General features: G+C 38.3%; 1 protein-coding gene and 1 long non-coding RNA gene across 2 annotated transcripts; one reads left to right on the top strand and one right to left on the bottom strand.

The window, feature by feature from the left end:
- Positions 1-15,305: 15,305 nt before the first annotated feature.
- On the bottom strand, positions 15,306-19,334 carry pfdn4 (prefoldin subunit 4). The gene is made up of 4 exons (XM_034087403.2): positions 19,225-19,334; positions 17,913-18,020; positions 17,233-17,373; positions 15,306-15,674 (listed from the first exon to the last, which is right to left on the bottom strand). The coding sequence occupies exons 1-4, from the start codon at positions 19,249-19,251 to the stop codon at positions 15,543-15,545; spliced, it is 408 nt and encodes a 135-aa protein (XP_033943294.1). The 5' UTR covers positions 19,252-19,334; the 3' UTR covers positions 15,306-15,542.
- Positions 19,335-23,635: 4,301 nt separating this feature from the next.
- Positions 23,636-25,267, top strand: LOC117449192 (uncharacterized). Its single transcript, XR_004552457.1, has 3 exons — positions 23,636-23,709; positions 23,965-24,049; positions 25,122-25,267. It is a non-coding gene; the product is annotated as an uncharacterized lncRNA (long non-coding RNA).
- Positions 25,268-26,950: the final 1,683 nt, after the last annotated feature.

Genomic DNA, 26,950 nt, shown 5'->3' with positions numbered 1-26,950 from the left:
CTATCTATCTATCTATCTATCTATCTATCTATCTATCATCTATCTATCCATCCATCCATCTATCCATCCATCCATCCATCTATCTATCCATCCATCTATCTATCATCTATCTATCCATCCATCTATCCATCTACCTATCTATCATCCATCTATCCATCCATCCATCCATCCATCCATCTATCTATCTATCCATCTATCCATCTATCTATCCATCCATCTATCCATCCATCTATCTATCCATCTATCTATCCATCCATCCATCCATCTATCCATCCATCCATCCATCCATCTATCCAGCCATCCATCTATCCATCTATCTATCCATCTATCTATCTATCTATCCATCCATCTATCCATCCATCTATCTATCCATCCGTCAATCTATCTATCTATCCATCCATCTATCTATCCATCCATCTATCTATCTATCTATCCATCCATCTATCTATCTATCTATCCATCCATCCATCCATCCATCCATCTATCCAGCTATCTATCTATCCATCCATCTATCCATCCATCTATCTATCCATCCATCTATCCATCTATCCATCTATCTATCCATCCATCTATCTATCCATCTATCCATCTATCTATCCATCCATCAATCTATCTATCTATCCATCCATCTATCCATCCATCCATCTATCCATCCATCTATCCATCCATCAATCTATCTATCTATCCATCCATCTATCTATCCATCCATCTATCTATCCATCTATCCATCCATCCATCTATCTATCCATCCATCTATCTATCTATCTATCCATCTATCCATCCATCTATCCATCTATCCATCCATCCATCTATCCATCTATCTATCCATCCATCCATCCATCTATCTATCCATCCATCTATCTATCCATCCATCTATCAATCCATCCATCTATACATCCATCTATGTTATTCAAAATATCTGATGAAATACCTGATTATTTCACATTAAAGTTGTTAATGTGAAATGCAGTAAAGCTCACAATCATAGCAGCAGGAAGATGGTTTGTAACTGTTATATGTAATAAATATAGATGAATGTGCATTTATTCTACAACCTAGTAATATATACACAACTAACATAACTTAAAACATAATTATCCTTACACAAATGTTACATTTTAAACAACTTATTACTGTCATTATGTTCTGTGTGAAATGTCTTTGTGACATACACACAGACTTAATGACTGCATGAGGCTTTGATCCATTTCCTTTCAAAGCTAAATACAAAAATGGAGGAACAAGAAAAGAAAGAAGCTTGAGTGCCCAAACATGTCCTCACAGTGCTGCAGGAAATACAGATAGCAACACAACACTCATTTTGAACAAGTCAACATTTAATACAGACTAACAGGCTGTCCTTGAAAAACAACAATAGATGGTTTCCTGAATTCTGCTAGTTTGTTCTGTTTACACGTTTGTTCTGTTTACGTCAATCTTGAAGCTATATTTAAGCGTATACCAGCATGATTGACATGAACCTAAATATAAACAAATTGTAAAACACTGTGTAAAACTAAAATGTTCTGTGTTTTTTTCAGTAGGAGTCGAAAGTAAAGCCTGCCAAGTAGAGGTATATTTAATTTATTAAAGGCTCAAACAACACTTTCTTGAGTTTCTTAACAAGAGCAAAGAGGTCTGACATGAACACATGATTTACTGCCATTGTTTTGACTTTTTTTTGCTGATTGCTCTTCTCATCTGAGAGGGAGGGACGAAGTTATCAAAGAAATATGTCATTATTACAAAAAGGGTCGATGAAAAAACTAGGAATTAAATAAGATGTCTAGAGTCACAAAAGATGTATCCTTAAGTGCTTTTATTAACAGCCAAAATGCTGAAAGAACACAAAGTAACAAGGATCTACAGTCCACAATAGAAAGAAAAACAAACCTCAATATATATGTACAGGTCGAAGAAATATAACTGGTACCTCTCTGCTCTACAGCCAGAGTCAGACTAACTTCAAAACTAGTGATGTTACGTATTGCGCCGAGGCTTCGGAGAGTGTGTCGAGTAATCCCCGAAGCTTTTTGTGAAGCATGTACCGAGGCTTGTATAGTTTTGGGCCAGTGACATCATCGATGACAAACGAAGCCTCGCTGCCTGTCGAGACCACGTGACTGCTTCAGGAAGCGATTCAGATCGGTTGAACCGTTGAACCACAACGCTCATAATACCCATGGATGTATAACAAGAACCATATTACCCCTCCTGTACCCGGGCCCGGTGACACGATGGAATCAAGAGAGCTCAGACCCTCACTTATATAGAGGTCGGAACATGTCATAAGTATAAATAGATACAAGCATAAATAAATGTAGGAATAAAAACATCAATAAATACAGGAATAAATACAGGAATAAATATGTTGCAGTGTTTTCAGTGAGATTCAGTGTGTGTGCTGCGGCTCAGCTGGAAAGCAGTTGACTCATGACCGCAGCGTCCCCGGTTCAACGACTCGTCAATACGTATTTGTTGTTGTTTATAAAAGCTACAGCTAAATGAGATAATGTAGTTAACAAATGTATTCTTTGATATGGTTTAGCCTTTCTCAGGCTCCAACATGGTTAAGTTTACGAATATTATTAAGGAATACAAATCCCTCTTTGCAATGTTTACCAGCCTCCTTAGGCTTTTCAATCACAATCATTCAACTGGAATAAAAACAATATTGTTAACATGAAAATATGATTTAATGTTCGTTGTTTAGAGTTATTCTAAGGCTTTACTCATTGGGAACTCGGTATGAGATACAGCACACTGTTGAGATGTAAAATCTGCCTGTTTTACACACTTTGACCAACAGGGGGTTTGTGTTCAGATGAAGCCCATGATGAAGCCTCATGAGATGAACCCTTTTGCCAACCAATTGGCTGGAAAGCTTCAAAGCTTCATAAGGCTTCATCTCACCATCACTATTCAAAACACTTGTGGCCAGAGGTTTATATATGTTAAGCCCCTCCCCATAGGACAATCAACTATGTATACCTTTAATTACTGTTATTCTTATTATCTACAAACATATTCAAAATGTAGTTAAACACAATAAATAGGTCAACATATTCTACATTTCTGACCACAGAAGCCTTAAACAATAACACTTTTACACTTGGAAGAAAATGGTCACCCGTGCCCATGCACTACATGGTATGCTCAAATTGAGCACAGGTGTTTCCACTGACTGAGCCTCTACTTAAGGCTGCCGTTTTCTGTTGCTCTGATTGGACTTCACAACCTTGAACGAGAGGGTAAGCAGGTTACTTTGGCACAGCATTGTTATGTATGACTTAAAATAAAGCTGTCTTGAACAAATAATGACTTGCGTTTTATTTTACCAATGTCCAGCAAAGTTATTACTGTGTTTCCCTCAGTGTGCCTTTTACCATGTCCCTATGCCAACGGTGATGAAGGCGTCTTCTTCACAGTCATAAACCACCAATCACTGTAATTTACATTTTGATTATATTTGGATGGTGAAATTGTTAATAAATCATATTTTTTAAATGTTTCAGACTTTGATACATATAAATATTGACAATAATACATTTCTTCTTAACCTGAATGCAAACAATGTTAACCCATTCATTCCCACACACTCAGACACTCAATTCAATTTTACGCTGCTATGGACAATCTTGGACTAATGTACATTCCCAAAGATATTGAAGTGACTGTTATTTTATATTGATTGTTGTGTCTGTTGATTGTGTATATATAGGATATACATATTTTATACATATTTGTATTTTTGTATTCGGGATTGTTGGAAACGTTATTTCGATCTCTGTACACACAAACTGAAAGATTTACTTTTGATTATTGGATCATACTTTTTTAGGGATTTGACAAATGCCTCAAAATCTCAAGGAACATCTTACTGGCGTATATATAGCATCCCTACTCTTTTTGAGACTAATGTATGCATGGTTCGCGGGCCATGCCCTCCCAAATGAGTCACTGTGCCCCCCCAACGCAGGGTGGGCAAGCCTTGCCACTTTTCCGTTTTTTTTTTATCATAAGTGAAAACGTTTCCACTAAAAGTTTTTTGTGTGAAATAAATCAGAGATAAATAATACAAATAAAAAACAGCCTGAGGTGTGCTCACTGCTGCTCTCTGATTGGTGTGTTGCTTGACCAATGACCCCCGACCTTTGTTTTGCTATCATTACGTGGCTGTGTGTTTAGATGAAAGCCCTTGGCGATCTGTTCATCTGTTCCACTGATTATACAGTAAAGCCATCGGAAATAATATGATATACAGTCCAGTACACTACTTCTGGGTCTCTGTGTTTCATTCAAGCTCGGCTCTGTGGCACGAGCGCATTTTGTGAGTGCGCGAGTGGTAACGTGGAATGTTGTTGTTAGCATCTGGTTAGCTAGCTATGCTAACGGATATAAAGAGCTGTTTCTACACCAAGGTGGAGGAGAGTCCTCTCCTGACAGACTGAGAGGATCGTATAACCTCAGCTCAGTGAGGTAAGGACTCTCTCAGTGTTTAGATAGTTCACTTTAGTGTAGGTTATCTCAGTGGGTCTCAAACGGTTTGGTCACCATTTATATAAAAAAGTGTTTGCGAGGAACACATTTATATGATCATTATAGTTATAAACAATGAGAATAAATGAAAAACAGGTATGAAATACTATAGGACAGTAACACAAGAATACAGTTTAAAAGTTCTGTGTACAGTAGGGGTGTAACGGTTCACAGAAGTCACGGTTCGGTTCGTACCTCGGTTTGGGGGTCACGGTTCGGTACAACAAGAAAAAGCAAAAAAAAGTCCCAAATGCGTAATTCCAGGTTTGTTGTTATTTATGTTTGAACAGTAGTGCAAGTTTCAGTTTCAAAATAAGGAACTCTGACATTTTGAATAATTAACTGTATTAAACAGTTAAAAACAAACCACAAACCGTACCACACACACTCAGATGGCCATAGTATCTATAATGGCTGATGTCAAACTAAAAGGTTTCATCAAGCTGTAAAACTAAAAAGAATGTCTTGAAAATATTACATCATAAATAATAAGAAAGTGTTTCAAGAGCGCATAGTCTTGAAAAACATATGCCAAAAGCTTCCGTTATTTATTTTGGTCTCTCGGCTTTCATGTCTCTTGGCTTCTTAAAAACCGCGGGGATCAGCTGTTGAACTGCTGTTGTCTTTTGCCGGGCTCCGGTGATTGGCAAATCTGGGTGATGCCTTCTGATATGATTTAGCATGTTTGGCGTGTGTTCCCATTAGCATACCGCACCGCTATCGAACAACGCCGACACACCGTCCTCTTCCGATCCACCACTCGCACACTTCATCGTTGTTGTAGTCCACAGGGAACCCGAAATGTTCCCACACAGCTGATTTAAAAGAAGCAGGTGGGTTCTAGCTCCTGTGTGTTATCTGAAATCGCCATACTAACTTTTCTTCTTCTTGTATTTAGTTCGTTTTGTTGTTGTTTCTTCTTGTTCTTCATTTGTTGTTTAAGGGCGGCTGGCAAACAGCTTTTAGGCGCAATACCGCCCCCTGGATTATAAATAGTGTAGTGGATACTGCCCTGAATGACTGACTTTTTTCCCACTCGTAAAAAAAAAGGCGTATTCGTCGTGTGACTGCATGTGCCGAACCGTGACGTCCGAACCGTGACGGTACGGGACGAATACAGATACCGTTACACTCCTAGTGTACAGTTCTGTTTCATATGGATGCTGAAAGATGTATCCATAGATCTCTTCATTTTGCTCTCAAAGTGCACCAGATTGATGCTTTTAACTTCAATATTTAAAAAATAATCTTCCCGGGGGAGCATGCCCCCGGACCCCCCTAGAGGAGGTTAGGTCCACCCCCAACCTAAAACATGGATAGGATACTAAATACATTTGCACCCTTATGTCCATATGTTTCTGTTTTGGTGGTCGTGCACAAGTCATAGGTGCGCTGTAAAATAGCGCTACACCCCTGCAATGTGTGAAAACAAGAGACTTTATAGCATGTTTTGAAATTGAAGTTGGTGTTTGTGTGTTGGTTGTTGACGGCAGTGTGTGCCCCCCCCCCCCCCCCCCGTGGTAAATGATTTCCCCCCCATTCGATTTGTTCTAGAGCCGACCCTGGCATGGTCCTTGTTCAATAAAGACATATAATAATGATAATAATACCAAAGATGCCGTGCAGTTGATAAAATCCGGACTGTTTTTATTTCATCCATTGACTGATAGTCAATGGATAGTATTCTCCACTGTGATGCTCGAGTGGCCTCATTGAACGTATTCAATTGACAATTCATTGGCAGGATGACATTAGCATACCGGACGAACGCATCAAAGTCACAATTGCCAGTTGGAGCCGAGTGAAGTGTTGAAACTAAAATAGAAAGTGAAAACACTGCTCTGCACCTACGGAGGTGTTATTAGAAAAGATCCAGTAGGTGGATGAGAGTGAGCAACAGCAACATAGACCACAGTGCAGGTTTCATAATGGATTCACCAAATGAATGAGAAAGGAGGTATAATGAAATGTATAAACACATGCACGCTGTACTGCTCAGCCACAATGCAGATGTTGTTGCTTTAATGCTGTTAACCAATTAGCTGGCATTGCAGACAAGTCATTATTGATCCTTGTCTTCCCTCTTTAATTTGTTATTCTGTTAGCTTATATGTATATTTTCAAAAAGGCCAGAAATATGATTCTCAGTACTTTTGCAAAATCACAATGGGAAAAATGTCACCGAAAGGGCTAAGAAACCATGTGTTGTGCTTTTATTTGCTGTCGTTGAGCCATAAATTGAAGCTAATTGGACAACCGGCTGCTGAGTCGGTGCAACACTAATATGACTCGAGGATCATTGGTTAAAATCTTTACTTGGGGAAAATCCTGCTGGAGTGAATGTGAAGCATTCATCCTTCTTCCGTAAATGCCATTAGAGAAACGTTGTGCTACAGAACATTGGATTGGTCCGCTGGAGTCGCCCAACGGTCATCAGCTCAGCGAATGGAGCGTTAACTGGACCACCAAGGCTGCGATGCCCTGTGCTAAAATAACACTCACTTAAAGGGGAAATGAAATATGACTCTTAGACCTTGTTAGTAGCAAGAGTCATATTTTAGGTCTGTGGGGCTGCACTTTTTTAGCTACATGCTAACATCAGCGCTGCTCTAATAAGCTCACAATCATGTTAAAAAACTACCAGTATAAGTGTTACATGATTTGTATATGCTTTGTTTTGAAATAACTGCCATGTGTGGAATAAACAAATAAGCAAACATACTGAATTTAGCAGATATACAGGTAAGGTGTTCCATTCACCGCACCTTACTTTAGCATGTTAGCATCCTAACACCTGTCAATTAGCTCAAAGTACAGTTTTGTCATGAGGGGAATGTCATGAGTTTTGCAGGTGTCATAAAACCACGGTATTGGACACATTGAAATGTTGATGGTGTTAGATATAAGGTCAGGGGATTATCAGAGTAATCTGTTATCCTGGGGGGAGATTAATGTCTGCAACTAATGTCAAGGCAGTAAGTAGTTGATACATTTGAGGGAAAATGTAAAAATGGCAACCATGGTGGCGTTAGAGGAATGTCAGGAGATCAATAACATAGTTGGTCCTTATCCTCTGGGGAACATGACTATCATGATGTCAAATTATTTAAATAGTTGTTGAAACATTACACTGAAGTACCAAATGTCCTTCTCATGGCGGCGTTAGAGGAAAAGTCAGGATATGAGCAAATTCACTAGGATTCATCCTCTGGGGACCATGCTTTTCCGCTTCAAATTACTTTGCAAACCTTCCAAAAAGTAACCCATCCCTCAAGGAATGAGTTACCAAACAATTGGGAACTTGGAAACTTAACTTTAAAATCCTTAACCTTTGCTTTTCATCTGCCATTAAAATGTAATTAAAATTCACCTGGTAAAGAAGTGAATGTATCTTATCTCCAAAAGTTAAAACATTTCAGTAAAGACTTGAAATGTCAACGTTGAAGAACAATTCAGGGCGTCACTGACATCATTAGGTCTAATCCACTGGGGAACATGAATGACGGTACGAAATGTCATACAAAAATGAAATAGTTGTCTACACTCAAGAACAAAATGTCCTTTTACTTATTACAGAGGCAATAGAGCAGGGGTGTCAAACTCAAGGCCCGGGGGCCAAATCCGGCCCGCGACCTAATTTTATGTGGCCCGCAAGAGCTTGCAAAGAATATAATATACCATACAATTGGTGTAATTGTTGAATATTTACTTTCAATTATTTGCCCTAGACTTCTGCTTTCAGACGTAGTTATTTAGGAAGACATTACCAGAACTGATAATAATCCAATGCAGGGCCAACAATGTAATATAATACATTATTTAATATATATTATATATTTACATATGTATATTTATATATAATTAAAATTACAACCGGCCCTTTGAGTACAAACATAATGCTGATGTGGCCCGGGATGAAATTGAATTTGACACCCCTGCAATAGAGGATAAGTCCGGAGATCACCAAAGTCACATGAAGTTATCATCTGGGGACCATGACTAGTAAAAACTTCACATGTTAACGTAATGCCATGAGGAACACGACAGAAAGTCACTGACATCATTAGATGTAATCCTCTGGGGAGCATGCATGTCTGTACACAACTTAGTAGCAATCCTTGCAGGATAATGAGATTTCCAAGTCTGAACCAAAGCGGAAGATTTCTTGATTCACACCTTTCATTGTGTTGAAATGAACTCACCAGAGTGTTAAATGTAATGGTTACATGAAATCCATGTAAGATCACTCCTAATAGAGAAATATCTGGTAGAACAGCGGTTCCCAACCCTTTTTCAACTCAGGGCCCACTTAAGAATCAAAAAAATGTTCGGGGCCCACATTCAACCATAAACAATACGGTGGCTAAATAAAGTTCTGATTGGTCAGTTCAGAACATGTGACGCGTTGTTAATCCAGTAGAACAGACCGCTGTCAAGGACTGTACTGACCGTTGTTAAGGAGGATCAAGAAAGAGAATGGAAAAGAGGTTAAAATAAAAATAAATCTTAATAATGAAAATGTTTCCACACAAATCATAATATTTTGCAAATTATTTGGCAGCAAATATTGAATTTACATTTACACCCTTTAATATTTGATTGTGGCTTTTAGATGAAGACCGCACACAGTTAATAAATACAACTATTCTTCTGGCTAAAATACATATTTTTAAAAGTCAATCAAGGAGTAATTTTAATTTAAGGTGTTTGAAGAGTAGATTTAAAAATTATTGCCACAAAAAATCAAAGGGTGGCTCAACCCGCCATGAAATGGGAAATAATGAGCTCTAACGAAGAGTGGGATTAAAGGAACAATACATATGCTTGCCATGTTGTGTTTTTGGTGGTCAACCTATTTTTGTTTGTGAAATGTTGAAGTGGTCCTATGACTTTATCTTCATTTCTTCTGTTTTTGTTTTATTGTTGTCTGAGATGGGAATGCCATCTCCTGTTATTTGTATGTCCATGTTTGTGTCTTTAGCCTGTAGAAACCAAAAGAAAAAATGAAAATGAACAAAAAATTATTTGGCGGCACACTTGCAATGCATTCGCGGACCACTAGGGTGCCGCGGCCCACAGGTTGGGAACCGCTGTGGTAGAATATACGTTTTCTGCCACATCTTAAGAATAGTTTTTGAAGGAAAATTCAAAATGTCCTGCAACAGCTTGGATGTGTCATTTTTGTCAAGGTCTCTGTAAGTGAAATAAATCCAGACTTTGATAATGATATTCATTGAAATATTTGGAGGCGTTGTACTGTCTTTTATATGGTAAGTTATTTGGTCTATTGTTCCGCGGTGGATATGGTAATGCATGTCTAAAGTAATATTCTTTGCATATTAGGGACCGCTGATTAAAGTAGATAACTGATGGAAAGTTACAAGCGAAGACTCCCACACATTTTGTGCTTTCAAGACAGAGACTTGATGATACATGTGTGAGCGTTTTAATTTCCAATTCATAAACGAACGATAAACACATCTTTAAATTAACCACTGGATGTTGGTTGTGGGACACCCCTTTGTTTTCAAATCACTTATACATCCTGATTGCTGCACTTATGCAACACACACACACACACACACACACACACACACACACACACACACACACACACACACACACACACACACACACACACACACACACACACACACACACACACACACACACACACACACACACACACACACACACACACACACACACACACACACACACACACACACACACACACACACACACACACACACACACACACATACACACACACACACACACACACACACACACACAGGGATCAGACCACACTAAGTCTTCATCATTCAGATGATTCATTTGCTGCCGCAGAGGAATTGTGCCTTTATTGTCTTGGCTGATCAACTTGACAGACAGTAATGAAATGAATGGCAGAAGGTATCGCAGCACAGAGCTCAGCCTCATCACACAACTATAGAGCCCCGGGAAATATAGGGATGAAATTCACTATCGACTAATTAATGAGGCTTAAAAGTCTCACATAAAAAACTCTGCAAAGTAGCGTGCCCTTTTACACCAGTTGTTCGGACACGTGCATCGCTGCCTCTCAAAGTCACTCGTTCTTTATCGTGGTTTCAGACTTCTCTTCATAACCCCTCTGATACAGCATACTAGACTATCTCCCATAATGTGACGCACTCCAAGGCTGAAAACGCTCATATCCGCTGCCATCGATCAGACTCTTTGGTTTGGGAAGTCTCGTTGACAGCAGCATCCTGGTGACTCAATGGTCTCGAAGGCACGGTTATGCATAATACAAATAAGCAGATACATTTCCCCAATCAATTCATTTGTGTAAGTCTGTTAAAAATATAACTTAATAATATACAAAAAAGGCTATCGTCAATCCCGAAACTCCAAAGTTAAATTGTCAAATGTCTTGATTTGTTCCAAACCCTAATATATTTAAATTACACGGATATAAAACCAAAAACTCAGATAATCCTCATATTGGTAAAGCTGCAAACGAAGATCAGAATTGTTTCTGTCGCTTATAAATTGGGCTTCATTATTTAAGACATATATTTAAAATATGACCACTTTTTTCTCATGTTTCTTGTGCGTCTTTACAGTGAGCTGTTTTTAAAGACAGAACAAGTATTCATGGCCTTATGTAGGAGCCAAAAAGCTATTTAGCCTGAGTTCATTATTTGTATTATTATAATTTGTTCACATCCCTTTTATTTGTTGAGCACTTCCAGCAATTGTCACATGGGTGTGTTTTGTATATTTAGGTCACCTGTTGCATGGCCTTCGACAGGTAGCATTGCACTTTAGAGATCGTACCATGTGTAATGATGAACATCAGCAGGTTGAGACAGAGGAGCTGTAACTTAGTGATGAAGAACGGCTGTAGCTTCTGTGTAGCAACGCAAGGGAGTCACCGACTCAGGAAGGAGACGAGGTAGAGCCGGAGCTTTGATGTCAGACCACTGATGATTTATTTGGAGTTTCGGCCGGAGCATTCACATCACAAGTCACACAGTCACGGTCTGACTGCACGGGTGGTTGCCACGTCAATTCTGGAGCGCCTCTCTCTTGCTAGCCCATTTAACTGGTTTCACAAGAGAGTAATCAACATGTTTTGATAAGATAGCTTTAGACAGTTTGGGCACACTGAGCGTCCGTCACTTATGGCCTCGACGATGTCATACCTTGGAGTCCACAAACAACAAAGAAGGAAGTGTCCCAGTGCACCCACAACAAAGACCATCTGTGACCTAGTGTTGACCGGTCACAGAATGGGAACAATAACATTATGGCTCAAGCAGCCTATGTCCTTAAAGGAGATAAACAGACGTCAGGGTTGGTCCTGTACGTCATATCTAGGAGTCTAGGTCAATAATTTCCCTAACAGCTTCGATGGCGGATTCCAACCGTCTGCATTGACTCTCCTGACATTTAGGCTAACAGACGGAGACAGTGAGCAACCACTATTCCTCACTGTTGCACCAGCGGGTGATGAAGTGTGCACAAACTCTTTGAGGAAGACACCGACTACCGGCAAAAGCTGAACTGACTACTGGATTGCACGTCATTGAGAAAGTAAAGACGGCTGTAATCAAAAGTTAGTCGTGTCATATCATGGTTTTAACCAAGAGGCCAAATGAGTCTTATTTAAAAATCCTCCTCCAATTATTCCACGGAGGGATGGGTATCGTTTGGATTGTATCAATACCGCTTATCGATTTTTAAATGGCTGTTGATGTTCCCTTGGAGAAGTCACGATCCCTTTTCGCTGATTGTACGTCATGTGGAAAACCCTCTTCCAGCGCTGAGGAGGCCCGATTCCCACTCCAAATATCTATCATTCCCTTGATATCTCATTCATAACATATCTCCGGGAGGAAGGACCCAAACAAGTTCGAGGTGTTTCTGTAGATTCACGATGTGCAGTCATATCCAATAACTTCAAAGAGCTCATCTTGATATTAGTTAAAGCAGTTTCATTTGACTGTGAAATGACTGGGGAGACAGAGACCCCTGGTGGCCAGCTTGAGCAATTACATCTCGAGATTTACTAGAACAGTGTACACACTTAATGTTCCTTTTAATTAACATATTGTACATCCAATGAGGATAATGAATGTTTACTATCTCCCTATAGAGTTCATTAGACTACATGACATACTTGCAACCTATTTTTGTAACAATAATTCAACGCTTTAAAGCTAAAAGGAAAACACTATTAAATGAGCGTTCATATTGTCGCAGACTGCATACCTTTTTGGACAAATGTGTGAAAGTGGCAACCTGAGCAGAAATCAAACCAATTTAAAATCCGTCAAAGACTTTTAGAAGTTCACTCCAATCTGTGTCATTAGAGAGGAAGCAGAGGACAGATAGGAAATAACAGAGACAGAGTAAACAAGGCCATCGGGGAAATAAGTCATTTCCATGTGTGTTCCTCTGAGCCGCGGTTTAACAAGCTGCACAGACGTGTGTGTGTGTGTGTGTGTGTGTGTGTGTGTGTGTGTGTGTGTGTGTGTGTGTGTGTGTGTGTGTGTGTGTGTGTGTGTGTGTGTGTGTGTGTGTGTGTGTGTGTGTGGAGTCCTCTTAATCATATCCGTGAATGTTCAGCAGGAAACCGAGCGGGAGAGGAACGTGTTAATTGATCCTCCAGAGGTGTCTGCTATGACTTCAAACTCTTCATTTATTTTCTTCACATATTTTATACACGCCGAGTCGGGCCCGGCTCCAGGGCACGATTTAATGAGGTTTGTGCATTGTTGTTATTTGTGAAAGCCTCCAAACCGCCAGCATGTTTAAAGATCTGCACAACATTCAGACAGAACTATTTAGATTTCACCTGAATTCATTATTTAAATGTTGAGTACTTGTCTCACAGCGATAACATTTACAAAGTTTTGGACACAGTTTTCTCGACTAATCAGATAAAGGAACTTTTTTTTAAATATTTGTAATAGGTGGCATCAAATTGAAGCAAATGTTTTAAGTGATGTCCTAAGGCTTATTTAATGGGCCAATCGTTAACTTTTCTCTTCTTGAGTCTTGTATATCATTTCTATTGCATACCTGTTAGTTGCAAATCACACAGTGCATGTCTATGGTCAACAAATGTATTTATTTCACATCATCTTTAGCTATTCTGAGTTGTTATTGTCATCGCTACGGTGTGTGATTTGAATCTGTGTTTAGTTGTTAGTGTTTTTGGTATTTTTGTCATGCCTTGATACAAACTGTACAGTAAGCCCATTTTAGTTTAATTCATCCATTTGTTGCTGTAAGCGTTTCCTTTTAAACCTATTTCGTTGTTTCAAGAATAGATGACAGGACATAAAGACAATACATATATATAAGGCTATATCACGGTAATGATTAAAAGGTCCCATGTCATGCTTTTGCGGTTATTACCCGTCCCCTTGTGTTATGAAGGTTTTTCTGCATGTTAACGGTCTGCAGAGTCACAAACCCTCAAAGTACACCCTGTAGCGAGTACAACTCTAACACAGAGAAGACCTGTCTGTGCTGCCCCAGAACGCCTCGTTGGACATTTTCTTTTTCAATTTTTTTCTTCCGGGAACCAAGTGACCTAACGACGACCCCTCAGTGGATTGGTCAAAATGGACCAATCCGCGGAGCCGTTACGTTAAGTCCGCGGATTGGTCCAAATTGACCAATCCGCGGACTTCCTCACACACTCAATCTTTTCTCAGCTGCAGCTCCGTTGATTTCTCCTCCCTGAGACGGCGGGACGTGGCGAGGCTGTGAGTCGGTGTGTGAGCACACACACAAACTCCCAGCCAGGCTGCGGGTGTGTGTGTGTGTTCGGGCTGGTTTCGGGCTGGGTCTCGCTGTCTCGCAGACGGCCACTGGGCTCATAGGGAGGGGGGTCAGGAGCTCCAACGAGCCGTTTAGGACAGAGAGTGAATACACATACTTTACAGAGATGCTGAGAAACCAATGTGAGTTTGGAAAATTGCACAATGTAAATCTATTCTAGTAGACCTCAACAATGGAATTATGATCAGTAGAAATGGCCGTGCCACGGGACCTTTAACAATCAGTTACAGTCATCTTTGTTGAGGGAACATTCAGGAAGTGCACTGCTGATTTGTTACTAAAATACTTCCTTTTGTCATCCTAGAATTAGTTGTAGACAGTTAAGTCAAATGCATGTGGGCAGTAATGGACGTGAGAATGATGTTAAATATTAAAGTCAAATCCAGAGGTGAAAAGTAACTAATTACATTACGTGCAGAGTTGAGGAATTGTCTTGCTTTTTTTATAGTTCTACCCAGCTACATTTCAAAATGTTCGTGGACTAAATGTATTTGCAGTTCAAGCAAAGACATTTTTTAGATGACTCAAAATAGTTGTATGAGGAACAGAGGCACACATGTAAAAATGTAAAGCATAGCGACTCCCGTTTCCGATTGAAGATCCATGAGAATACGTATATTTCAGAATTAAATGTAATGCAGTTTGATCAGTAACCGAAGGTACTTATTTCATCACCTTGATGTGGCAGCACCACAACATTCTGAGTGATTCAAGCAGAGTCGATACTCTTAAGGGTTTCAGACATTGTTGCATGAACCATTTTGTGAATGTGTTCCCCTTTGAGATAGTGGAGCACAAAGTGAGTTCACAATGTAAATGTTAAGAGTGTTAAATACTACACGGGTGTTTTGTTTCTCATTTTTTACTTAAGTTTGATCAGCAGATAAAAAAAAACATGATCATTAAATACAGGACGAGTTACAATAAGTAACAAATGATGTGCATTTATTTTATCTCCATACCTTAACTGTTGGCGTCCTTGTGATTCTGATTGCAAACTAAAGAATCAAACAACATCTGTGTAAACAAAAGCCAGACGCTACACGTATAAGCCGTTCATGCGGAGTCCTAGGGGATGTTTTGTTTGGCTCGGTGGGTGTGATACAGGAGCTGCATGAAAAAGTCCGAGTTGGGGCAGCTTTCAATGTCCAATTCCCAGCTCAGCTTTCATCAGCCTCCAGGTTAATGTTGGTACCAAACTTGGCATAGAGCTGGATCTTCAGATCCCCCAAAACTTGCAGTATCGCCGACACTCGGGCATCGAGGCCTTTGACCTCCTGCTCCAGTGTTTCCTGATTACAGAACATAAATCCCAATTAAACCACATCTACGACAATCTCCCAGACGACAGAGAACAACATATTATGAAGGAAAAATGTATTGTGATGAAAGAATTTAAAATGTGGCCTAAACTCATATATCAATATTCCAATTCCTGTATATAGACTATTCTGCACAATTTGTATTATATTCTGTTTCTATTATATTTTATTGTACTATGTTATCTGTGTTGCACTGTAGGAGGAGCCTGTGACCTAAGATGTTCACTGTAGCTATGCACACATGACAATACAAGCCTTGAAACTTGAAATAAGTGTGCACTCATTTATAGTCAGAAGATATTTGAGTTTAAACGTGAGCTTTTCTCAGCTGTACATAAATTGCAGTTGCCTTCGCTGTGTGCTTTGTTGTTTGGCTCAAAAAGCATCAGCAGATAAAAAGGACAAACAGGAACTTGAAGTGACAGAAGGAAGGACAGGGTCTCACCTGAGGACCAATATTTGCCCTCTAGGTAAATAGAGCTGCACCATGGATGCATGTCTGTGCCCCAGACTTGAACGGCTTCTCACTGTTCCAAAGCTCTGAAACAACTATCAGTGCAAATAAAGGAATATTTTTACATTTTTTGGACTATGTTATTGGTTTTCTTGCCAACGTTCATATGTGAAGATCAATACACTTCTCTCTGAACAATCTGGTGCCACTAAATGTTTTTAAAGCTCGGTTGGATGCTAGTCAATCAGAAGCTATTGGTACCTGTTTATGTGGATAATTATGTAAATGATGCTGAATGATGTCCTTTTGTTGTTCTGTTTATGCTTGTATGTTTCATGTGGAACTACTTGAGGAGGTCTCCCTTGAAAAATAGATCAATGATCTCAATGGGATTTATCTGTATAAATAAAGGTTTGAAATGAAATGACTGCAGTCTGGTTATCGTCACAGTGACTGAAAGCATGCTAAAAACACTCTGAAATAGTTTGTATTGTGATGTACAAGGTTACTCATTGACTTTTGTATGACGTAATGTGTAATTAAACAGATCAATATGAAATACACTGTGGATGCAAAACATTTTCTGTTCATGTCAGTTTAAAAAAGGGAACAGTCAGACTTGTAGATTAATCGCCCATTTTTAAAATGAGGAAGCTAAGGGGAGAGTCAGACATAAGGGGAGAGTCAGACATAAGGGGAGAGTCAGACATAGCTTTCACTGGAAATCAGATTTTAGATGAATTTTTCTTAGAGGCGGGAATTAGTGCAAATTAAAGAAACCCATAACTTAATAGGAAGGATATAGTCTGACTTTATTTCCCCAATCCAAACGAGCCGTCTATATTAATAATAATAAGACATACACAAAACTATCTACAATTCCCAAAGCCATGAATACAGTATGTGACCTGACGTATTTATCTTTAAGAAATATGAGAGTACATTTTTTTTAGGTGATCTAGGTGAATGGAGTTTTAGTGCTTTCAGTCCCTTGACTTTATGACTCATCTTAATAAGAGTCTTTTACTGATGATTACCATTTCAAAAAGGTATAATGTGTCTAAAGAAACCTACCTTGGCAGCCTCCAGCATCTCTTGAGTCTCTTCCTGGGTGTGACTGACAAAGACGTCGCCAATTTGGTACGGGATCAAAAGAGAGTCGTCGTCTAACATCATTAGGTCGTCGCTGGCATCCTGAAGGTTCTGCAGCGATTTCTGCAGGGTGACATTAGCAGAACATTACAGTCTCAATTAGGGCTGTTAGCAAATGACTGTCAGTAATTCAGCAGCTGCACTTCCCTTTAGACCGTACTTAACCGTAACCCATATGAGCAAATTACATTTCACCGGAATTTGTCATCATCAACTTTATGGTAATTTCACAGGCTGTATTGTGTGGCTCTGATGACTCGTACTATGTTAAACTTAAGGAGTGAAGATGATAAGGGTCTGAAAGTTGATCAATTATTCCTTTGCAGTACAGCGAATTAGAAATAACAGAACCACAAACAACTACAGCCTTCAAAATGAACATTAAGTTTCAACAGCTCCTTAGAATATATTCAATAAAACATTGTTATCCTTGTGAAAACAGGGCTGTTGTGTATTGCTAACTCTAGACAAAGAATCTACACACAATAAGCCTATATTATTGCCATTACCCATGTTGGTCCAAAATATACATTTTTATTACAAACTCAGATGATCACACAATGGACCCCGAAAGGGTAACATCCACATCACATGGTGCTTACTTTCTTCGCCTCGATTTCATTTTTCAGCTCGTTCATCCGACTTGTGTTCCTGGCGAATTTATTGATCCTCTGCTGGTCTTCAAAGGTGACGTTCACATCTTCTACCGCCTGCAGACATGAGGAACAAAGTGGTTAAAGCCAGCTGTGGCAAATAACTCGGTACATTTACTTGCTTATTGCAGGTACATTTCTTTACTAATTATACTGCACTTGAGAATTTCCATTTTGTGCTATTTTAAAATGTCTATTCCAATACAAATCAATAGAGAAATATAACATTTAAATCACTATATTCTATTAAATAACTGCTTTAGTTAATATAGGTAGTTACTATATAACTAAAAATATAAATCAGCAAATAAATAATGATGCTTCATTAAGTGGGAAATTCAAAAGCTAAAATGTGCCTCACTTTTAACAGCTCCAACATATAAGTGATGAACACATAATAAACATTTATTATAATCCATTGAATATACGTTATAGTAATTTTAGTCCGGGGGCTTTAAGTATATTTTGATGCCAATACTTATTTAATTACATTAATTTTTACTCAGTGATAATGTGCCCAAAGACTATATTAGGTAAATTAAGGTACATTGCCAATTATTTATCCAGATGAGTTTAAAGTACCAGCATATCTTTCATATTCAACTTGCTATGATTACTATGGATATGTTTAACATATAGTATATTTCTTATCATGCTAAATGTAGTCATTTGGCGACTTCCCTATATCATAATGAAATATAAACATTTGTAAAGTAGTCCCATAGGCCAAACATAGTATGATAGCCAAGCCGTTTGTTTTTTATTATTAGATTTGTGGGTAGTCAATCCCATAAAGAAAACTAAAGGTTTAAATTAAATAGACTAATTCTCCCACCTCTGTTAAAGCTAACATGCCAAACCCTGTTGGTCCACTAGCATACATATGAATGGTCAAAGTAGCTACTGTTATCTAGCAAGCTAAAGAGGAAACTTTACAGTGTGTCCCGTCTGTTCTGCCAACTATCACATCCATGGTTTCTGTAGTTATTATTATCATCACCATTAAGCTGGCTAATTCTTAAGACTCTCAGTTGAATAAAAAACGGGATAAATATAGCTAGTGTATTAGCTAGCTAGCTAACGGTAGCTACAACCGTTGACATGAGCTGCACGAGGGCGTGACCATGATATTTATTTATCCGTGGTATCAACGGTTGTGTCTTTTTTCCCCACACAAACCTCTACTGCTTTATCTAATACTGCAAAAGAGACTGCAGCAGAGTGTCTTGAAAAGCAAGTTATTTTGTATTGTAATACTCACTACAGTTCCCTTCATGATGGCTGCCATCTTGGCTTCCTCGACTGCACAGACGCACAGATCACCAGAAAAATAAATCTGTACCGCCACCAAGCGGGAGTCGGGACAGGAAGTACCTCTAGATTTTAGCAGTAAAAATGATAGAAAACAACACCTTTTCTTCAGTTTAGTCCACTTAATCATAATGTACATTTACTACTGAAGTAGGCTACTCTACTTAAGTAAAACGTTGGGGTAGGCTACATGAACATAAATGTTTTATTTTGCTACTTTACACTTGTTGTACCTTTTTACTCCATTACATTATTTTTTTTGAGATTTAGTTACTATGCAGATTTAGGTTTAATACAACATATCCTCCTGAGACCCAGAAAGAAAAAGGTTTCAAATTGTATTTTCTTTTTTTATCACACAAGTCTTTAGGGTGGTATAAACATAATGACTAACAAAAAAAATATATTTTTATTTTTGTAATATTGTGTGTCCTTTGTAGAGGACATTGGGTGTTAGTTATGCGAAGCATAGAATACAAACAACATTAACATACAAGTACATTTTATACAACATCAGAGCACAACAACTCAATGCAACACATATTGAGCCCTCATTTGTAGTACTCCATCTTTTTTTGAAATGCAGAGATACATCTTGATGTCTTCCTACTGCATTGGTTTGCCATGAACCCTACACTACAGTGTAAAAATACACCGTTACAAGTCAAAGTACTGCATCCAAATGTGTACTCAAGTAAAAGTAAAAAAGTATTAGCGTCAAAATATTCTTTCGGTACCAAAAGTAAAAGTAGTTGCTATATAGAAAGGCACCTTTAAACATCCGATTCCAAAATGTATATATATTTTATATAAATTATAGGTGCATTCATTTGTTCATCACTGAACTGCTACACTAATGGGTAGCCTACAATAATGTATGTGTCGATTTATATCCTCCAGAGACCCACCCATTCATTGTTGTCCTCTGTGAAGCACATTGGGTTTTGGTCCATTACTTTGAGGTTATACATGCCACAGCATTAAGTCCAATTGTACTCCACAGAGGACATCCTGGGCTTTTCAAACATATGACATAGTGGGGTGTGGCTTTGGAAAAGATAATTTCATTGTATTTTAAAATGGCGTCCATCAACACAAGCACTATTTATAGAAAGATAAATGGTAAGTTTGTAATTACCAGTGTTGTGAGTTCAATATTTTTAATTAATTATAGTAAGGGAACATCTTAGGAGTTAGTGTAGTGAGTTTTCAGAGCAGTGTAATACTTATTTGACTTAAAACTAAATGTTTTTATGAATGTCCTCTGAGGAGGACATGGGGATTTGCTAACTTTTTATTTTACACAACACAAATGGAGTCCACTATGGGCCAAAACTGACACTTAAGTAAATAACCTGAGTACTTCTTCCGTCTCTGCATTTCACCGCATAATTGGCCTATTGCTGTCCTTTGATCACACAAGTACTTATAAAAGAGAATAATATAAGGTAGCATCAAACATGGGCCTTCATTCATAAAGAAGTTATAATTTAAGAAATGTTTTCCTATAAAAACAACATTGTTTTCTTACCACTATGATAGGTAGGCCTTTTTCTGTGTTTTTCGTCAGAGGTTTTTGAGGTAGAACTCAAGTCAAGCACAAATACTTTTGTAAGAGTTGTATGTATTATTGTAATTATAAGTTCATTGTTTGAGATGTTGGGAAGACATTGAGTACTTTCTGACAAGTTATCATTATGTATGTTGTTTAGTAATGCTGCTTGTGATTTTTGTATTAAGTGTGTGTTAAATGTTAATTATATAATTTGTTATTTTGTCTATTTACTTTGTTACTTTGTTCACATGGTCAAAATAAGTGAAACAAAATAAATAAAATAAAAATGATGGCAAATACAGTTGCAAGAAACCCTTTGGATTCTCCACACATAGCGTTGTGTGTTCCTTCCAAACAACTCAGCTTTGGTTTCATGTGTCCACAGAATATGTTGCCAGTAGTGCTGGAACATCCAGGTGCTCTTTTGCAAACTTCAAACGTGCAGCAATGTTTTTTCTGGACAGCAGTGGCTTCCTCCGTGGTGTCCTCCCATGAACTCCATTCTTGTTCTTGTTGAGATGTTAGCATGTGCCAGAGATTTCTTTAAGTCTCCAGCTGACACTCTAGGACTCTTCTTCACCTCATTGAGCATTCTGCGCTGTGCTCTTGCAGTCATCTTTACAGGACGGCCACTCCTAGGGAGAGTAGCAACAGTGCTGACCTTTCTCCATTTATAGACAACTTGTCTTACCGTGGACTGATGAACATCAAGGCTTTCAGAGATACTTTTGTAACCCTTTCCAGCTTTATGCAAGTCAACAATTCTCAATCGTAGGTCTTCTGAGAGCTCTTCTGTGCGAGGCATGGTTCACATCTGGCAATGCTTCTTAAGAATAGCAAATTCAAAACTGGTGTGTATTTTCTATAGGGCAGGGCAGCTTTAACCAACACCTCCAATCTCGTCTCATCGATTGGACTCCAGGTTGGCTGACTCCTGACTCCAAGTAGCTCTTGAAGAAGTCTTTAGCCGAGGGGTTCACATACTTTCTCCACCCTGCACTGTGAATGTTTACATGGTGTGTTCAATACAAACATGAAAACATATAACTGTGTGTGTGGTATTAGTTTAAGCAGACTGTGTTTGTCTGTTGTTGTGACTTAGATGAAGATCAGAACACACTTTTTCAAAAGGTTTCACATACTTTTTCTTGCAACTGTAACTCTCTTATGCGAGTGAGAATTTAGATTTAGTTTAAATATATAATTAATTACCTAAAATAAATGAGCTAAGAATATGTCAAACATGTTATGTTATCAACCGGACTTACTTCTCTATAAATATTTCCACAGCAAACAGTACTGCACTCTAGCTCAAATATTTACTGAATGCATCTGGTGAGCTAGAGTGCTATTAATCCAATTCAAGCTGGCTGCAGGAAATGGATTAAGTGCACCACTTCAAAGATATATAAGTGTTGTTCCATGGTATGTGCAACCAGGTAGTATCATGAAAATCATTATGTTTTGACTAAATCTTAATAGCCAAATGTCCTTATTATTTCTAAAATCAAGGTTAAGGGTCGTGCCCCTGATAAAACTAGAAGGCTGCCGTGTGTTGGAACATCATGAAGAGTTTGTCTGAGGTCTCTCAGCTGTTGGCCTTGCATGAAGTCAAAAGTGCACAATCCAATCAGGGGACTCCAACTCCCACCTCAATGTGCAGCCGATAGGCTACAATTGAGACATTGTGTGCATGGATTCCAAGCCCTGTCATAATACATTCAATAATCACTGCACATTTGAAGTTTCCTAACAATAGTTTTTTGCAGTTATTTGTTGTAAAACATATTCAAATTAAGTTTGGCTGATTTGCATGAAAAGGCTTTTGTCAGCAGCATGATCACAGCACATGATGTACAAAGCGGCAAACAAACACACAGATGGGTATAATTAAAGAAGAAACACCTCAGATTGAACTCAAGTCAGCTTGTCTTTGATCCCTGAGCGCCACTCAGGCAGTGCCGTCTGAATTGATGCATTGACAGGCACTCAAAGACATTTAAATATGACCATGGAAGTCTTTTACGACAGATGATTTGATTACAGAGCTCTTTGTTTGTCATGATAAGCTGTGACACTAAAACAGATAGTTCCTCTTATAAAATCATATCAAAGAAATACAGTAGATATTTCATGGCATGTGGCACTTGGATTATTTCTTCCAAATTGTCCTATTATTAACAGACCCTGTAAAAAAGATAATAACCTAAATGATAACATGTTTAAAGTTCTTCTTTAAAATAAAAAGAACCGGGTTTATAGAATACTACGTTTATGCATGTTCTTTGTCGGCAATTAGGAAGTGTTACAACTAACGTCCTTAACCCACATGCTGTTAGTTCACATGTAATTTGTCAACATCGCACTGCATCGCCTTATTTCCTTGTGATTGATAAGATTATCAGCACATTATGATCATGTCGGGGGGTCTTCAAAGTGTTCACAGAGAGATTACAATTAGCTAATCGTGAGCTTTTAATAAAAGAGCACTGTAGTCAGTGAATAGTAGGAAGTCCCATTGATTACTTAAACACTGTCACACCCATTTCTTAAAGCACACCAACTATGTATATAGGCTGTAAACAACAGGCATGCACAGTTTGGTAGGAGCAGCAGAGTGACAGACCTTATCTTAAGACGGATATCACTTGTTTGTCTTGCAGAGGTGTAACAAGGTAAGACATTTGAGTTAACACAATGCTATATTACTGAATGAAGAGACATACCAATTTCGATATATATTGCATTTTTGCATTGTATAGTTTCTTGTTCATGCAACGTAACTAAATGATATTTCTTTTTTTTCAGAATCGGAGTTTCAAAGCCTGATTCTTGGAAAACATGGGGAACGAAGCATCCAAGAACAAAGAGCTTACCAAGGTAGCATTTTATTAAAAGTAACAAAAACCTGTGATGTTAACCCTATAACTGAAGTATCTATAACTTATAATACATTTGGAAAAGCAGATGTTAATGGCTGTTTGGACCAAATATGTTATACCATATTTTTCAAAATGTTTGATTGTTAGTTTATGTAAATGCAAAATCAGTGTTTTGTTCAAATAACCCACTGTAGATAATGTCTTGTTAACTGTGGACCAATATATACAGTATGTCTTTATTGCTTTTTTATAGAATGGGAGCATTTCTAGGAAGGACAACAATGGATCAATGAATGGCATCTCTACAAACATCAAATCTAATGGAGAGGCGACTGTTGGTGAGTGAGATCTGTTTTTATTAGAATACCTAATCATGTTTTAACTTTAAAAAAGCATGGTAGAAATATGTCATATATACACATTTGGACAATTAACTTTTTGTCTTAACATTTTGAGAATCTGAGGATGACAGTCATATTTGTACTGTTCTTAATACTATTAAGCTGTATATTGCTTCTTGGGAAAATATTGTAAACTAGTCTCTGACACATAAAATCAGCTGGTCTATGCTGGATTAGTCCTTTGGACTTTATAACACTCTGTAAATACAGTGACTCCCAGCTGGACTGTGTCTTGGGACTTCCAAAGTAAACCTTAGGCGTAGTCTCACACAGTGAAAAGGAGCAGCTGTTTATCCTGTCATGGTGTGGTTTGTGTCAGTGCAGAGACAATAGTGCTGCAGGATTCCCACTGTCACCTGAGTTTCTCTAAGTCAGCTAATGTTGGCAACGGAGACAATTTCACTTTCTCACACAGTACATGTTTACTTCATGGAGACATGGAGCAAAGTAGATATCGTGCATAAGTTAAATATTGCATTCAGAGAAGTTAACATAAAATAAACACTGATGTGTAATATAAATGACAGCTGCAAAAATATTTGGTAAAGCATATTCAAACACACAAATAATTATTAGATAAGATGCATTATTGAAACACAGACTTCACATTACAGACAAGAGAACAAAATTAAAATAATCAACTAGCAAAATGTAAAATATTTGTCAGAAAGTTAGGTCATTTACGATACGATACGATATACTTTATTGTCCCCGTAAGGAAATTTGTTCTGGGCTCCGTCCAGCAGTTCCGCATACATGTACATAATATACAAACATAGTGGACATTCATACACATATCATCAATCATACACCGTTTGAACAAACACAATACACACAGACGCACATACTGACAATGGCGACCTATTGCACAACCCTTATGGCCAACATTTAAAAAGTACATTTCATTACATTTGACTTTTGACTACATTTCATTTCCTGTGAATGTTAAGAAGTTATTTCAGTTTCCAATCTTTAATTCCCAACCCTTTTTTTTTTAACCTTGCCACAGAAACAACTGAGCCGCACCACGTGATCGTCGAAATCGACTCTAAATCTGCTGAAGCTCCGATTATTTCTGAACTCCTGGAAACCATCATCCAAAAGGAAGAAGTCAAGGAAATAAATGAAAATCCACCAGATGAAAGTCTTCCTGACCCCGATCAGACAGTAAGTGCAGATATCATGTTTGTTTTCAAATGTAATATTCCATTATTTTTATCGTCAACAAATACCATGCAAAGACCTAAACAAACATGTGTTGCTCTCGTCGCCAAAGCCTGCTGTATCGTATTTCTAATCCAAAACGTAAAATATTCCAGTACCTGTTTGAGTAGCATTTACTCAAGAACTACATTGACCAGCTTGTTTAAAATAATTACTTAACCCTTTTCTAGAAACGAGTATTTTCTTGATTAGGACAACATTATTGTGTCTATGTTGTGCCTTGGGAGGTTGGAGAGTAAAGCTGGACGTAATTTCTTTACTAACAGACTGCTGCTGCTGTAACGGCAACATTGTCTTACCTTAAACAATCATTTGTTGTGCCATTTTTTAAGTGTCTTTTGGCCAAAGAAGAAAAGGGGGGAAAACCAAGAGCCCTGAGAGAAGAACTAATGCATTGTTGGTTTGGTCGTTTGTCATATTTGTTGACTGTAAGGGAAATAAAGAAAAATGTCTTATCCTTCAATGTTTTCTAATCCCCAAAACAATCTGCCTGCCAAATTGACTAATATCACTTTGTAAGGTAAGCCAATTCAAGGGGTATATAAACCAATCCACTAACAAATTGAAACAAAAGGTAGAAAGAATTTCTGCAACCAAATAAATAAATAAATAAAGTCTCAATCAAATGTGATCAAGCACATGGTTGTGATATATGTCACGGAATCAATTAATAAGCTCTATTTTATCTAAACACCAATGTTGATTTTCATGATAAAGGAGTCGGACACAAGGGAAGAGGAAGCCTTCTCCGTGATCATCGATGTGCACCAAGACGACTTTGAATATCCACTTTGGAAAGCTGAAATATCAACACAAACGGACAAAAAAATTGAAGCACATATTTCAACGCAAACTGGTGAGGATAATGTTGATACAACCACCTATACTGATGGTCCAGTGGAAGTCATAATGGAGACGCAGGCATCGCGAGAAGATCCGCCAAATGAGTCGGCATTTGTCATTGCGGGGGTTGTTGAAGATACTTTGAATGAGGAGCACTTAGACAACCAGACTGCTGGGATCATCAATGAAGAACTTGTCAAGGAGAACATAGTGTGTGAGAGTATAGTATGCAGAGCAGATACAACCACCAACACTTATGACCAAGTAGAGGACATAGTCATAATAGAGACAGCAGCAACTGAAGAAGATCCATCAAATGAGCCTTCATTAATCATTGCTGAGGAGGTTGTTGAGACCTTTAATGTAGAGCCATCAGACAACCAAGAATCTGGATTCATTATCATCATGGAGAACATTGTGTGTGAGAACATAGTGTTCAGAGAGGAATGGATGGAAGTTATCGACATCATAAACTTCAATGAATCTAATGCGGTCACTACTGAGGCCCAGGAACCAAACGGTGTCTCCTCCCCAGATGAAGAGCCAACCACTACGATGATGGAAACAATCCCAGAGGTGGTTTGTGAGGAGCAAAACCATTCGACTGCAAACCGAGACATACCTGAAGAGGACATTTCTGTCCATCCTGTGACAGTTCTGTTAGTAAATGTGGAATCTGCCCATGAAGTTCAAGATGTACCAGAAATATGTGAAGTAAAAGGACTTGCTGTAGAGGAACTTTCTATCCCTCCTGTGACGGTTCTTCTTGTA

Source organism: Pseudochaenichthys georgianus, chromosome 7, assembly GCF_902827115.2.
Source record: "Pseudochaenichthys georgianus chromosome 7, fPseGeo1.2, whole genome shotgun sequence".
NCBI lineage: Eukaryota > Metazoa > Chordata > Actinopteri > Perciformes > Channichthyidae > Pseudochaenichthys > Pseudochaenichthys georgianus.
The sequence above is the reverse complement of the archived record's forward strand: the minus strand, read 5'-3'. Positions and strand labels throughout refer to the sequence as shown.

Coding starts and splice junctions, on each gene's coding strand:
- pfdn4 (XM_034087403.2), bottom strand. CDS start 19,251: ATGGCAGCCATCATGAAGGGAACTGTA. Junction 18,021..19,224: donor CCATCATGAAGGGAACTGTA/GTGAGTATTACA, acceptor TCATGTCTGCAG/GCGGTAGAAGATGTGAACGT. Junction 17,374..17,912: donor ATGAAATCGAGGCGAAGAAA/GTAAGCACCATG, acceptor GTCACCCTGCAG/AAATCGCTGCAGAACCTTCA.